General features: G+C 46.8%; 1 protein-coding gene across 12 annotated transcripts in view; it reads left to right on the top strand.

The window, feature by feature from the left end:
• LOC147098488 (WASH complex subunit 2-like) overlaps positions 1-13,886 on the top strand; it is a 53,241-nt gene that overhangs the window by 8,202 nt on the left and 31,153 nt on the right. For all 12 annotated transcript variants that reach the window (XM_085970255.1, XM_085970252.1, XM_085970257.1 and 9 more), the window contains exons 5-12: positions 3,207-3,272; positions 4,364-4,537; positions 5,534-5,627; positions 10,431-10,483; positions 11,636-11,701; positions 13,312-13,404; positions 13,491-13,578; positions 13,761-13,835. In XM_085970255.1, coding sequence (XP_085826381.1) covers positions 3,207-3,272; positions 4,364-4,537; positions 5,534-5,627; positions 10,431-10,483; positions 11,636-11,701; positions 13,312-13,404; positions 13,491-13,578; positions 13,761-13,835 — 709 coding nt within the window. The remainder of the gene's footprint in view (positions 1-3,206; positions 3,273-4,363; positions 4,538-5,533; positions 5,628-10,430; positions 10,484-11,635; positions 11,702-13,311; positions 13,405-13,490; positions 13,579-13,760; positions 13,836-13,886) is intronic.

Genomic DNA, 13,886 nt, shown 5'->3' with positions numbered 1-13,886 from the left:
CTAGGGGGATAGAATATAAAAACAGGGAGGTATTGCTGCAGTTGTCCAAGGTATTGGTGAGACCGCACCTGGAATACTGCATACAGTTTTGGTGTCCATACTTAAGAAAAGACATACTTGCTCTCGAGGCAGTACAAAGAAGGTTCACTCGGTTAATTCCAGGGATGAGGGGAGGTTGAGTAGATTGGGCCTCTACTCATTGGAGTTCAGAAGAATGAGAGGCGATCTTATTGAAACATATAAGATTGTGAAGGGGCTTGATCGGGTGGATGCGGTGAGGATGTTCCCAATGATGGGTGAAACTAGAACTAGGGGGCATAATCTTAAAATAAGGGGCTGCTCTTTCAAAACTGAGATGAGGAGAAATTTCTTCACTCAGAGGGTGGTAGGTTTGTGGAATTTGCTGCCCCAGAAAGCTGTGGAAGCTACATCATTAAATAAATTTAAAACAGAAATACTGTAGATAGTTTCCTAGAAATAAAGGGAATTAGGGGTTACGGGGAGCGGGCAGGAAATTGGGCGAGTCTAGGTTCGGAATGGTCGTGGCCCTGTGGGTAGTGGAGTGGGCCCAGGGGCCGTGTAGCCTGGTTCTGCTCCTACTTGTGTTCTAATTCTGTTAGATTTCAGGAGATGGTTTTATTGCTGTTCCTGGCTGGGGTGGAGATCGCCTTTACAGAAGGTAAGTACTGTAGAAAATATAGGGACAGAGTGATCTCCTGGACGAGTTTCAATCGCCTAGATGGTTTGGAGAGGAATTTCCCAGATTTTTTCTCCCAAATTGGCCATTGTTTTTTTTAAAATCTGGTTTTTTGCTTCTCCTGGGAGATCACATGGGTTCGGGTGGGATGGAGAGTGATAGTATATTTGAGGTTAGGATCAGATCAGCCATGATCTTGTTGAATGGTGGAGCGGGCTCGGGGGGCCGATTGGCCTACTCCTGCTCCTATTTCTTATGTTCTTATACAGTTGGGACAGAATGGAGGGAGCTTTACTCTGTATCTAAACTGTGCTGAACCTGAACTGGGTATGCTTGATACTGACATAGGAACAGGAGTAGGCCATTCAGCCCCTCAAATCTGTTGCACCATTCAATTAGATCATGGCTGGTCTGTATCTCAATTCCATCTTCCTGCCATGGTTCTGTAACCCTTAATACCTCGAATAACAAAAATCTATCAGTCTCAGTTTTGAAATTTTCAATTGACCCCCAGCCTCAACAGCTTTTTGGTGGAGAGAGTTCCAGATTTCCACCACCCTTTGTGTGAAGAAGTGCTTCCTGACATCACCCCTGAACGGCCTGGCTCTAATTTCCCCCCCCCACCACCAGGGAAATAGTTTCTCTCTACCCTATCAAAGCCTTTAATCATCTTCAACACCTCAATTGGATCACCCCTTAATCTTCTGACACAGAATGCCCAGAACGGAAGGTGGTCCATTCCCCAGTGCTGCTAAACTGAAAACCGATGAACAGAACCAGATAACACTTGGGGACGGGAGGATTGCCCCATAGTTGTAGTGTCAGTTTTGATTTAACATTAAAATGTGATAAACAACTTTTTGTTTCTGTACAGCAGGTTCATGCGTATCAGAAACCAGTACAGGACACTAGGGAGTGTCCCAGCATCTATTGTTGGAGGGCTGTTTTGGTGCATTCCCTGGAGCCTAGTTGGGCACACAAAGTTTAAATCCATCGATGTGCCCAAATCCCCTGTTCTGGATACCGATGGGTCTTGATGTTCTGATGTCGGATTTATCCGCCAATGAGACAACAGCCCTTTCCAAACCTCCAGGCACACCAAATTCAAACAGAACAAACCAGTAATGAGAAATGGGTAGGGCTCAAGGGCTGGAAATGCCCCACAGGCCATAGTCTGCACACCCCTGCAGTACATGAAAGAAGCGCCAAAATCATCTCCTCAGGCAGTCCCTCGGAACCGAGGATGACTTGCTTCCACATTAAAAATGAGTTCTCAGGTGACTGATGAGTCCAATGCGGGACCTACAGTCTCTGTCACAGGTGGGGCAGACGGTGGTTGAAGGGGCGGGTGGGTGGGGTGCTTGGGTTGACGTGCGCTCCTTCTGCTGGCTGCGCTTGCTCCCGGCGAAGAGACTCGAGGTGTTCAGCGCCTTCCCGGATGCTTCTCCTCCACTTTGTGCGGTCTTGGGCCAGGGATTCCCAGGTGTCGGTGCGGATGTTGCACTTTTTCAAGGAGGCTTTGAGGGTGTCCTTGAAGGTGTAAATAAAATAAACTACCATTCATTACTATAAATGCTAATGAGTTGCAACACATGGGGCGACCATTAGTGTAAGGCCCATAACCGCAGCTGTACTATACTATGTTTCTATCTGTTTCTATAATGCTGACTTGCTAGAAGAACTGGGTGAATAGCTGCTTGATAACAGGACTGACCATTGTAAGTATGCACTTAAGTGCTAAGATACTCCTGTGGAGTGGTATAGCACCAATTTGGGATCCTGTGGCGTGCAGATGGCCATGCTCATTAATAAATTGTATTGTTAGAATAATATCCAATTCTTAATTGTTATATTCAGGGTCAGGAATAAACGTTTTGTGTCTACTTCATCTCAGCTGGTTATGTTAGGGAGAGTCCATGATGTTCCAGTTGGTTAAAGCAGGTCCTGGCAAAAATGACTACTTATTTTGTACTCATTTAGGTGATGGATGCAAGCACTGCTGCATGGAGCACTTTCTATTTCAAACACCCCGTGTCACCATCGAGCACATACAGAGTGGCTACAGCTTGGTTCGAGGCAGAGTAAAGTCCCTTCTACTCTCCCCCAGCTATGTACTTCAGTCCCAAACCTCAGCAGCTCCCTTTACTCTGCCAACGGGGCATTTCCATACCAGCCATCCTGTGGCCTCTTGAGTTTGCAGATTACGGGTAAATTTATGTTTACCCCTCTCCCATTAGGAACTGTCCACACTCATTTCACACAGGCGCTTACAGTCTGCAGACAGGAAGCTTTTAATCCCATCCTGATAGCTCAGTCCACACTTGTTTTTGTTCTGCAATCCCCGGAGTACTGAATCAGCAATCGGCATATCCCTGGACAGTGTTAGCTGATGGTGAACGAGCATCGTTTGGTTTGTCGGTTCTGTGCGGTGGGTAGCGCAGTATTTTGGTTTTTCTTTTGCTGCTTGTGCTGAAATGTGGAAGCAAACTGTGGCTGTTCGTTGTTGCAGAGAGTGTATGATGAAGAAGTGGAGGAGGCAGCTAAACCGGAGAGCGGAGGGAAACCAATCGAGCCGGTATGTAACTGAGCGATTTAACGGCGGGGAGAGACCTTGTATTTTGATGTGTGAATACCAAAATATTAAAGGCTTTTTAAAAAATGATTTAGTTGTAATTTTTTTTGTTGTAGTTTAAATCTTGGGCTGTTGGTGCATACCCACAGGGGTCTCTGCTCTGATTACCTCAGTCTGTACTGACTATTCCAATGCACTCCTGGCTGGTCTCCCACGTTCTGGCCTCCATAAACTTGAGGTCATCCAAAACTCTGCTGCCCATGTCCTAACTTGCTCCAAGTCCAGTTCGCCCATCACTCCTGTGCTCGCTGACTACATTGGCTCCCGATTAAGCAACGTCTCTATTTTAAAATTCTCATCTTTGTTTTCAAATCCTTCCGAGATATCTGCGCGCCTCTAATTCTGGCTGGTTGAGCATCCCTGATTTTAATCGCTCCACCATTGATGGCCGTGCCTTCAGCGGCCAAGGCCTTAAGCTCTGGAATTCCCTCCCTAAAACACTCTACCTCTCTCTCCTCCTTTAAGACGCTCCTTAAAACTTAACTTTTTGACCAAGCTTTTGGTCCTCTGCCCTAATTTCTCCCTATGTGGCTCGGTGTCAAATTTTGTTCTGTAATGCTCCTGTGAAGCGTCTTGAGACGTTCTGCGATGTTATAATAAGTGCTCTATAAATGCAAGAAGTTGTTGTACTGGGTTGTCTGAGCCAGCACAGCAGGGAGCTGATGTAATTGCCATTAGTGTCCCTGGGCTAGGGGTGGGATAAATCAGTCAGGGTTCCTATTCCTGCTCGCTGTTGCTGTTGCGACCCCCCCCTTGCTGGAACATTTGCACGTGTGGTGCCCTTTGACGCTGACATGTACAAAACCAGCATTCAACATGCAAAACTGTAACTGAGAATTGTTTTTTCTTGTTGAAGCTCAGGCAAATGCATAGCATTAGTCAAACTTTGGGTTTTCCAGTTGTTTCAAGGTTACCTGGAACGTAGAATTGTCCTATCATTGGGCGACGGCACGTTTTTGAATGTCAGTTTTGATAAATATGCACTTGTTCACTGGCGCTCCTTCAGCATTGGCTTCGATGTTTGTCTCGTGCAGGAGAGGACGCGGGAGCAGAAGGAGGCGGAGCTGATCCCCAAGGTGCAGGAAGCTGTGTACTATGGGCTGAGAGTGCTGGACTCTGCCTTCGAACAGCTGGATATTAAAGCTGGAAACTCTGACTCGGAGGATGAAGAAACAAACGAGAGAGTGGAGCATCTGCTGGAACCCAAGGTGAACGGAGACAGGCAGCTGGCGGAGGGGGAGGGTGAACACGTCTCTGTAATCATTTAATTCAACCTCACGTCAACCTGACTGCCTCTCCAAATTGGAAATACATTCATCATGGCAGTAAACTGGCTAGTTGTTTCTGGGGATTTAGTTCTCTTCCGCTATTTTCTCTCCTTCCCCGATGCTGTTGACTTTAAGAAAGAACGAACTTGCACTTGCAGGAAACTTTTTTTTATCCGGCACGGACGGGACTGACGTGGTGCCGGTTCATCAAAAATTCCGGATAACCGAGAGCTATAGTAAAAGATACGGAGCTGAGAGCTCTGTATAAAGCAACAAGCCCTGTTGGTTCAAAACAATGGCCACAAGTTGCAAGCGTCTCTGTAGCTTAGCAACAGCTGCAGCCACACCCTTGCACAGCAACACATGGAGGAAGGCAAGTAATAAAAGTTACTTGAACCTACTCCTGAATTTTGCCGGTTAACCGAGATTTCCGGTTATTTAGGTGCTGGTAAATTGAAAGTTTCCTGTATGTAGCGCTCTTCACGACCGCAGGGCATCCAAAAGCGCGTTCCAGCCAGTGAAATACTTCTGAAGTGTTGTCACTGTTGTAATGTAGGAAACATGGCAGCCAGTTTGCGCACAGCAAGCTCCCACAAACAGCAGTGTGATAAATGACCAGATGATCTGTTTTAGTGATGTTGGTTGAGGGATAATTATTGGCCATGGGATCTTTTACTTCCACCTGAGAAGGCAAAAAGGGCGTTGGTTTAACAGCTCCTCTGTCAGTGCAGCTCTCCCTCAGTACTGCACTGGAGTGTCAGTCTGGATTATGAGATGTTTAAAGTTCCATCTAGCCATTGAGATGGGTCGTGTCTCCCTCACCCCATGGCTTCTTCGCATAATTGTACCTAAAGGAGGAATGAAGTTGGTGATTTATCTTTTGAATGTATTGAGTAACAATTACATTTACTCAGTTTGTTTCTGTGCCGATTACAGGATCTGTACATTGACAGGCCCCTGCCATATATCATTGGGTCTAAGCAATTTATGCAGGAGGAGGATGTCGGCCTGGGTGACCTCTCCAGTGAAGGTACTAAACAGTCATGGGTGAAGAGAGACCACCAGGTCCATCCAAACGTGCCCATCTTTTGTGTACTACAGGAAACTTTGGTTTATCCGGAGGTTGTATGTCCGGAATACTCGATCTAACGGCAAAAATCAGGAGCCGTTTTTTTAGTTCTCTTTTTTTTTCCCCCCCCCAGTCAGGCACTGCAAGGTCTGTAGCTATAGCAACAGCTTCAGCTAGAGACACTTGCAGCTGCAGCTGACTCTTTAGAAGCTGTTGCTAAGCAACAGTGTTTGTTGTCAGATACGGAGATGAAAACCTCCGTATGCTTCAACATTAACTTTGTATGTCTGGCAGTTTTGATAGATCGGCAACACGCCAGTCCCATCGGTGCCGGATATCTCACAGTTTCCTGTAGTCCCTGATAAAACGTTCTATGCAAAATCTCTTTCTAGACATTGTAACTACTGCGGTGGCTTGCGAGAGAGATTTTGAGTGGCACCCTGTTTCAAGGTGATATTAACTTAACAAAATGTGTCAATTCAGAAATAATAAGCTACAGGCCAATTTGCATTTACATATCGATTGTCATGTACAGGAGCATCGGAGAGCTTTAGAAAAGAGAGGCTGCACACTGAGTAGGAAAGGAGGAATTCGAGAAGGAGACGAAAGGTGCTGTCGAAGAGGGATATTTTTAGGAGGCTTTGGGAAGTTGGGCGAGTTAGCTGGGTGAAGTGTATTTTGGGACAGAATTCCAGAGGGTGGGAAGCAGTGACTGAGAGGTTGGCCTCTGATGGAGCGAGGAAGAAGCCTAATCTAGAGTCGAAGGAGAGGAGGATGCAGCCTAGGTGTTAGCAGGCAACCTCCTTCCTCCTCTGAAGCGATAGCAAAATACTGCGGATGCTGGAAATCCGAAATAACAACAGAAAACGCTGGAAAAACTCAGCAGGCCAGGCAGCATCCGTGGAGAGAGAAATAGAGTCAACGTTTCAGGTCGATTAACTCTGTTTCTCTCTCCACGGATGCTGCCTGGCCTGCTGAGGTTTTTCCAGCGTTTTCTGTTATTTCCTTCCTTCTCTGGTTCATAACACATTTCGAGTAAGCACGAGACACTTCATAGTGTAGTATATGGAACAGACTTTATTGATGCACAGTACAGGTGATCAGCCTAACTGTGTGGAGAGTGGCTTTTCGGTTTCTGTATCTTTTGAGCCCTCAGAAGAAATGCTGAAAACCATGCTCTTTTTATACACCATATTTTGACATCATCAAAGAAAAATGTCACAGATAAGACTGTATGACGTATCTATTCCCAAATCCTTTGAAGGCAGACTATTGATGTAAACATTTGCTGTTGTTTACCCCGCAGCTATTTCCCTGATCTAACCATCCTTGAACCCTTTGAAGAAAATGCTTTACCAACTGTTACCATTCCACACTATAGCTAATGGATTCTCTACCCATGTTTTATCACCCTAGCCCCAAAAGTTACATTTTAATCACTCATGAATGACGTCATTACTGTCATGTATTTCCTTATACAAGCGCTTTTTGCCTCAGTAGACAAGCTATGCCTTCCTTTCACGGCACTTCAAGGTCATCCTGTTTATATTGGAATGCCTGTTGCTGTAAGATACAAACGTGTGACTGTTAACCCTTAATTCCCTTAAATACACCCCTCCGGGGCGCCCCACGTGCCCCCCCCCCCCCCTCCGCAATCACTAGGAGCGGCGTGTACTGTTATGGGGGCAGGTCTTGAAATTGAGTGGCTAGAACACGGAGCCGGCAGAGCTTTATAAGACTGGTGGTGGTAGCTGTTGAGGAACTTTGTACAGGAAACTTTTTTTTATCCAGCACAGACGGGACCGACCTGGTGCCGGTTCATCAAAAATTCCGGATAACCGATCGCTATAGTAAAAGATACGGAGCTGAGAGCTCCGTATAAAGCAACAAACCCTGCTTCAAAACAATGGCCACAAGTTGCAAGCGTCTCTGTAGCTTAGCAACAGCTGCAGCCACACCCTTGCACAGCAACACATGGAGGAAAGCAAGTAATAAGTTACCTGAACCTACTCTTGAATTTTGCCGGTTAACCGGCATTTCCGGTTATTTAGGTGCCGGTTAATCGAAAGTTTCCTGTACATGAAATGCCTGGAGCCGCAGAGTTCTGGATTAACTGGCTTGTTGTGGGTGAAGTAGGGAGGCTGGTGGGAGGGCACTTGAGAAATTAGGGTTTCAGTGGCGGGGGCAGGGAAAGTGGTCCATAGGGGGAAAGACGGGGATCTTTGTGACTGAGTGGATGTGGGGTTTTAAATTGAAAAATAAACTCGACTGAACAGATTGCGAAGGGTAGACATCAATGACAAGTGGAAAGGATCGAAACACTCTTCGGGTTTGTAAGGTGATGGTGCACGTGAGCAGGAACCATTTGAGAGCATGTAGTGACTGTTGGGAAAGAGAAAGTCTAGATGGACTGTGTGTGGAAGAGATGGTGATGTGCTCAACAGTGGCGAAGTGTACTTGGGAAATGCAGCATCTTTTGGGACTGCCCCGTGACGTGGTGGGAAGGTTTTGTGTGCTCAGAGAGCTATGCAGGCGGAAGTGTAACTCCTGGTAGGGCCATCCCAAGCCAAACCGGTCGAAAGTTAGGAGCCTGACTGAAAGCTGTGCATCGCTTTCCTGGTGGGGGTTTGTGAGTCAGGCTAACAACATGTCCACATACAAATGCCTTTTGTTACAGAGATAATGCGTCTGTACAGACTTACAAATATAAACCTCAACTGTGGAGAACCACAATTTGCTGAATGATGGGCAAGATGACACTCCAGTCAGCGTCGAATATCTTGCTGTGGACAGACCGTGGAAGAAACTGGTTGTCTTCTGTGCCACTAGGCTCTAGCTCCGCTCTGGAGCTCTGTGTTATGAGAGTCTTGGTTGTCTATAAGGATGAATTGATCTTGTAAAAAAAATAAATAGCTGGTTTAGGTTTGGGCTTAGGCTGGATAGCTCTCTTTCAGCCTCCTGTGCTGTAAATTTCTACAATTCTACGACTTCTGAATCAGAAACTGCTGGATCAGCATCTTAAAAGAAACAAAAAGACAAACTAATGCCTCTGGTTAACCTGAAGGCAGCAGAACAGGTGGATAAGGTGGTTAAAAAGGCATATGGGATACTTGCCTTCATTAGCCGAGGCATAGAATATAAGAGCAGGGAGGTTATGATGGAGCTGTACAAAATGCTGGTAAGGCCACAGCTGGAGTACTGTGTGCAGTTCTGGTTGCCACACTATAGGAAGGATGTGATTGCTTTGGAGAGGGTGCAGAGAAGATTTACCAGGATGTTACCTGGGCTGGAGCGCTTCAGCTATGAAGAGAGACTGGACAGGCTGGGGTTGTTTTCCTTGGAGCAGAGAAGGCTGAGGGGGGGACCTGATTGAGGTATGCAAAATTATGAGGGGCATAGATAGGGTGGATAGAAAGGAACTTTTCCCCTTAGTAGAGGGGTCAATAACAAGGGGGCATAGATTCAAGGTAAGGGGCAGGAGGTTTAGAGGGGATTTGAGGGAAAACTTTTTCACCCAGAGGGTGGTTGGAATCTGGAACTCACTGCCTGAAAGGGTGGTAGAGGCAGGAACCCTCAACATTCAAGAAGCATTTGGATGAGCACTTGAAATGGCACAGCATACAAAGCTACGGACCAAATGCTGGAAAATGGGATTAGAATAGACAGGGCTTGATGGCCGGCGTGGACGCGATGGGCCGAAGGGCCTCTTTCTGTGCTGTATGACTCTGTGGTCCACCAGAGCTGGTTTTCAGTTAAGAACAGTTGACATTCTGAACTGAGGGACTGAGGTTGAGGGAGGGAGAAGTCGGATGGTACGGCGGTACGCTATCCTGACACACAAACCCCACCCAGACTGATGCAAGTCTCCTCTGCTACCCATGAACAACAGGTGAAGAAATAAGTTTGAGCAGTCCCAAACCCATTCTTAGTGACACTTGCTGGCACTAGCTCAAACTGGTGTTAATTTGTCAATGTTAGATTATCATTAGCAGTGGTGAACAGTGGGACATGGAGCGGGCTTGCTTTTCTGGGGTGGGCCGAGTGGTGGGCAGCTTCACTCTGCGCAAGCTATACTAATCCTGATCCAAGAGTTCCTGGAATGGGAGAGTATTCCTTTCCCTAGCATTGAATATACTTTGTGTTGTTGGAGCAGGAATTGAAGGAAGGGGTAATTCTTGATTCGGGTGCTCCCTCTGTGCAGTTTCCCTGTTTGTTGTGTCTGACATTAACTCTGATGCTGTGTATTTGATGGTTGGTCTTATTGAGCAGCGGCTGACCAGCAATGTTGGCTCCACCAATGGGTCAATGGACCACCTAGACCAGGGAGGTCCCAGGTTGGGTTCTGGGCTGGCAGTGGGGCTGCTGCAACTGGCCTGGGTGGCTCAAAGCGAGGGTTCACAGTCCAGTAACCCCTGCTGGAAAGTGCACCTGTGGGAACAGGTTTGGGGTTGGCTGTGATGCTTTTCTCTCCACACCTCCTCCCGCACCACCCCTCCATACAAGGTCATATGGAATGGCCACAGGAGAGTAAGAGACACATCTTCCAAGGGATGGGAAATTGAGGCAGAAGTTGGCAAAGGAAAATTGAAAATAAAATAGATTTTTGCCTAATGAGGAAATTTCAACATCTTCGTTCTCGATTCTTCTTAAAATATTAACCATTACTCCCATCCTTTTTAATGCAGCCCTGTCAGTTCTAGCTTTGCACATTCCCGATATCCCTGCTGCGTGATTTTTCTAATTTATATCTTCTGTTTTGCGCAGAGTCTGTGGACAGTGAACATGGCAGTGTTATTGAAAGCGAGGAGGAGAAAGAGGTGAGAGGAAAGGAAGAGGTTTGTTGGGAAGTGATTGTCAGTGACTGGCACAGCCCGTGCAGTGTGGGGTTGGACGGCCTTGGGCGCTATCTCTCTCACCTTGCTGTAACACGCTACAGTTGTGGTCCTGTTCTGCAACTCAGTCCCCTGCAGGTGGTTGCCCAAAAGGATGTGCTCACTTCAAGTTTCACCTTCCAGCCGCTGGGTTGACTTACAGAAACATCCTCGCTCAGCACAGCCTAATGCGTCGTCTACTTAACCTGGCAATCCTAAGGTTCTAATGATACTGTTGAGATCAGACGTCTTTTTTTTTGCATCTTCCTCCCACCTTCCCCCCCCCCCCCCCCCAACACCCCCAACTCGGTGTGCTCACTCTGGTAAGATGACCATATGTCCCCCAGCTCCACTACCTTGTGCAAGGTCTGTGCTTCTCCAGGGGCAGCATAGTGGTTAGCACTGTTGCCTCACCGCGCCAGGGACCCGGGTTCGAATCCGGCCTCGGGCGACTGTCTGTGTGGAGTTTGCACATTCTCCCCGTGTTTGCGTGGGTTTTCTCCGGGTGCTCCGGTTTCCTCCCACAGTCCAAAGATGTGCGGGTTAGGTTGATTGGCTATGATAAATTGACCCTTAGTGTTAGGGGGATTAAATACGTGGGGTTACAGGGATAGGGTGGGATATGTGTAGGGGTTACGGGGATCGGGTGGGATATGTGTCGGTGCAGGCTCGATGGGCCGAAATGGCCTCTATCTGCACTGTGGGGTTTCTGTGATTCTGAGGTGTGTGCCATCTGTGTGCTCAGTAATGGGGTGCTGTCTTCTTATTCACTTTATAGTCTTGTAGTCAACTTGCTACATAGACACTAACACTAGATAAAATATAAGCATCTGTAGAATGTTCATTAACCTTGAGCACAGATGAGATGGGCCGAATGGCCTCCTTCTCTGCTGCATGATTCTATCACTCTGTCAGAGCTGGTTATTTCCTACTTGTGTAGCAGAATGCCTTGAATTGTAACTGCCCAAACCATTCTTGTCTGATTGTAACACATCTTAACCCAGTGCCAAGTGCAATCACTGATTGAAGTGTGAGTGAGTGAGCGATGGCCAAATCTCTTCGGTCACTGGACTGTTTTGTTATGTGCAACTGATGCAGGAGTCTGAGGAGGACTTTGCAGACGAAAGCGAGGAGGATGAGCAGAAGCTGCCAAAGTCGGTCCGAGTAAGTATTTCTAGTTATCGTGGATGCTCATGTCATGTTTAAAGCTGTGGAGCTACACATTTCTGTGGCTTGTTTCAAGAGAAATTAACCTTTTTTAAAAGAAAATACTTGCACTTCAATTTTACTTGTTGATTCATTTGTTTTAACTGCATGAAGATCAAGGGATTTGGTGTAAGAAAACTACTAGGCACTTGGTCTAAGTATTAAACAAGGCTTTAATCAACTGTTTTACAACATGGAGATCTAGTTGTGTCCTTCACTAGTTCCTGTTAAAGAATGTCCTGAGCAAGCTGGGCCCATGCCCGAGTATTTATACTCTCCCTGGACAGCGCCACCAGCAGGCCGCCCAGTATTATTTCATAAGTCATTTTCACATGAACGACCAGATTCATGTAAGGATTATTATATTTTGAAATGCAAATCCAAGTCCGCTCTGAGCTTCTCTGTTGGTCTAGTGGTGAAAAATACGCGAGTGCCGAATCCCGCGCCGGGCGGCGCGAGTACCGAATCCCAAGCCGGGCGGCCCGAGTACCGAATCCCACAAATAGAAGGTCCAGGTTGGATCTTCAGTCTGTGCTGAGTAAACTGATCTCCGCTAGGGCAGCAGCTACTCTTGGCCTCTGCCTCCCCAGGTGGAGAAGGGGCAAATGTCCGTTTCTGCCCCTGATCAAACTATGCTGAATCCTGTTGGACGAGAGTGCGATTGGATTTGGATTTGTCTCTGTATCTGTGGAACCATTCCCTTCAATGAGTCAGCACCTTCAGCAAAGATGTGCAGAAAATTCACATGTTGGCGAGTATAAACCATTCCGCTGGGTGGTGTGTTGTTGAGGGATGAGGCACAGTTTGCTCCTGCTGTTCTCCTCGTACTGTCACACTGCCAGGTTAAGTGGCAATGTTGAGTAGAGGCTAAGCGCATATGGGCTACAGCAAGCCCTGCAGGAACATCTAATGAGCTTTCCTGCACCTGGCGTGTGGCCTGTGCTCATATGGTGTTCCCGTCCTGTTGTCTAGGGGTGGGTGAGGGTACAGGAGACCATAGGTCAATAATAGAAGAACTCTTTTTTAATAAGTTGCCAAGCATACTTGCATAGTAAAGAGACAGACCTACAGGGAGCATGCAATCACAGATTGCCCTTTAAAATATCTGAATAGCTGTCAAGTAGTTGGTTGATCCTTTAAGGAGTGCTTTGAAATGATTTTACTCTAATCACCTCGATTTTAAAATTCTCATCCTTGTTTACAAATCCCTCCATGGCCTCGCTCCTTCCTATCTCTGTAATCTCCTCCAGCTCCACAACCCTCCGAGATCTCTGTGCTCCTCAAATTCTGTCCTCTTGCACATCCCGGAATTTCATCGCTCCACCGTTTGTGGCCGTGCCTACAGCTGCCGAGGCCCTAAGCGCTGGAATTCCCTCCCTAAACCCCTCTTTGCCCCTCTATCTGTCTCTCTTCCATCAAGGCACTCCTTAAAACCTACCTCTTTACCTGTCCTAATATCTCCTTACATGGCTCGGTGTCAAATTTTGTCTACTTACACTCCTGTGAAGTGCCTTGGGATGTTTTACTAGTTAAAGGTGCTATATAAATGCAAGTTGTTGTTGTTGTAGAAACAGCAGCTGATCAGTGACGAGGATGAAGATGACGACTCCGATTTGTTTCATGAATCTGAGAAAGAGGATGATGGGGACGTAACGAGCACGGTGAGGAACCCTTCACAGTCTGGTGAAATTGCACGGAGGAGTAATTTTAAAGGACGCCTTTCATTGATAACATTCGTTCATTGCAGAAAAAGATGGGACAAACCTCCTTTGCAGAAGAACTAGCAGCACGGATTCAAGCAGAAAGCCCAGAGAAACCAGATGAAGAGAGAGCGTGTAATTATTTGTGGGTTTTTTTTGGCTGTTGCCTTGGGGGCATGGAGAGATGGCAAGTGGGTGTGGGGTGGTGGCGCGGGTGCGGTGAAACGATGGATCTCTTTATTTTTGTGATCAGTTTCCCCTGCACCACACGTGGTCCAAAGTCTTGTCCTAATTCTTTTTAATTAATTGTCCCACAGCTTTGACATCAGTGGGGTCGGCAACAAAGAATCGAGTAAATGTCAAGAAAGAAACTCGAAAGGCTAAACGTCAAGGTAAGAAATCAGACTTGGAACAGTTTATTCTGACCGGAAGCTTTGGGCTAA

The sequence above is a fragment of the Somniosus microcephalus genome, chromosome 29 (genome assembly GCF_052327205.1).
Source record: "Somniosus microcephalus isolate GS21.2 chromosome 29, FLI_Smic_1.0, whole genome shotgun sequence".
NCBI lineage: Eukaryota > Metazoa > Chordata > Chondrichthyes > Squaliformes > Somniosidae > Somniosus > Somniosus microcephalus.
Note: the sequence above shows the minus strand (reverse complement) of the source record. Positions and strands in the feature narration are given on the sequence as shown.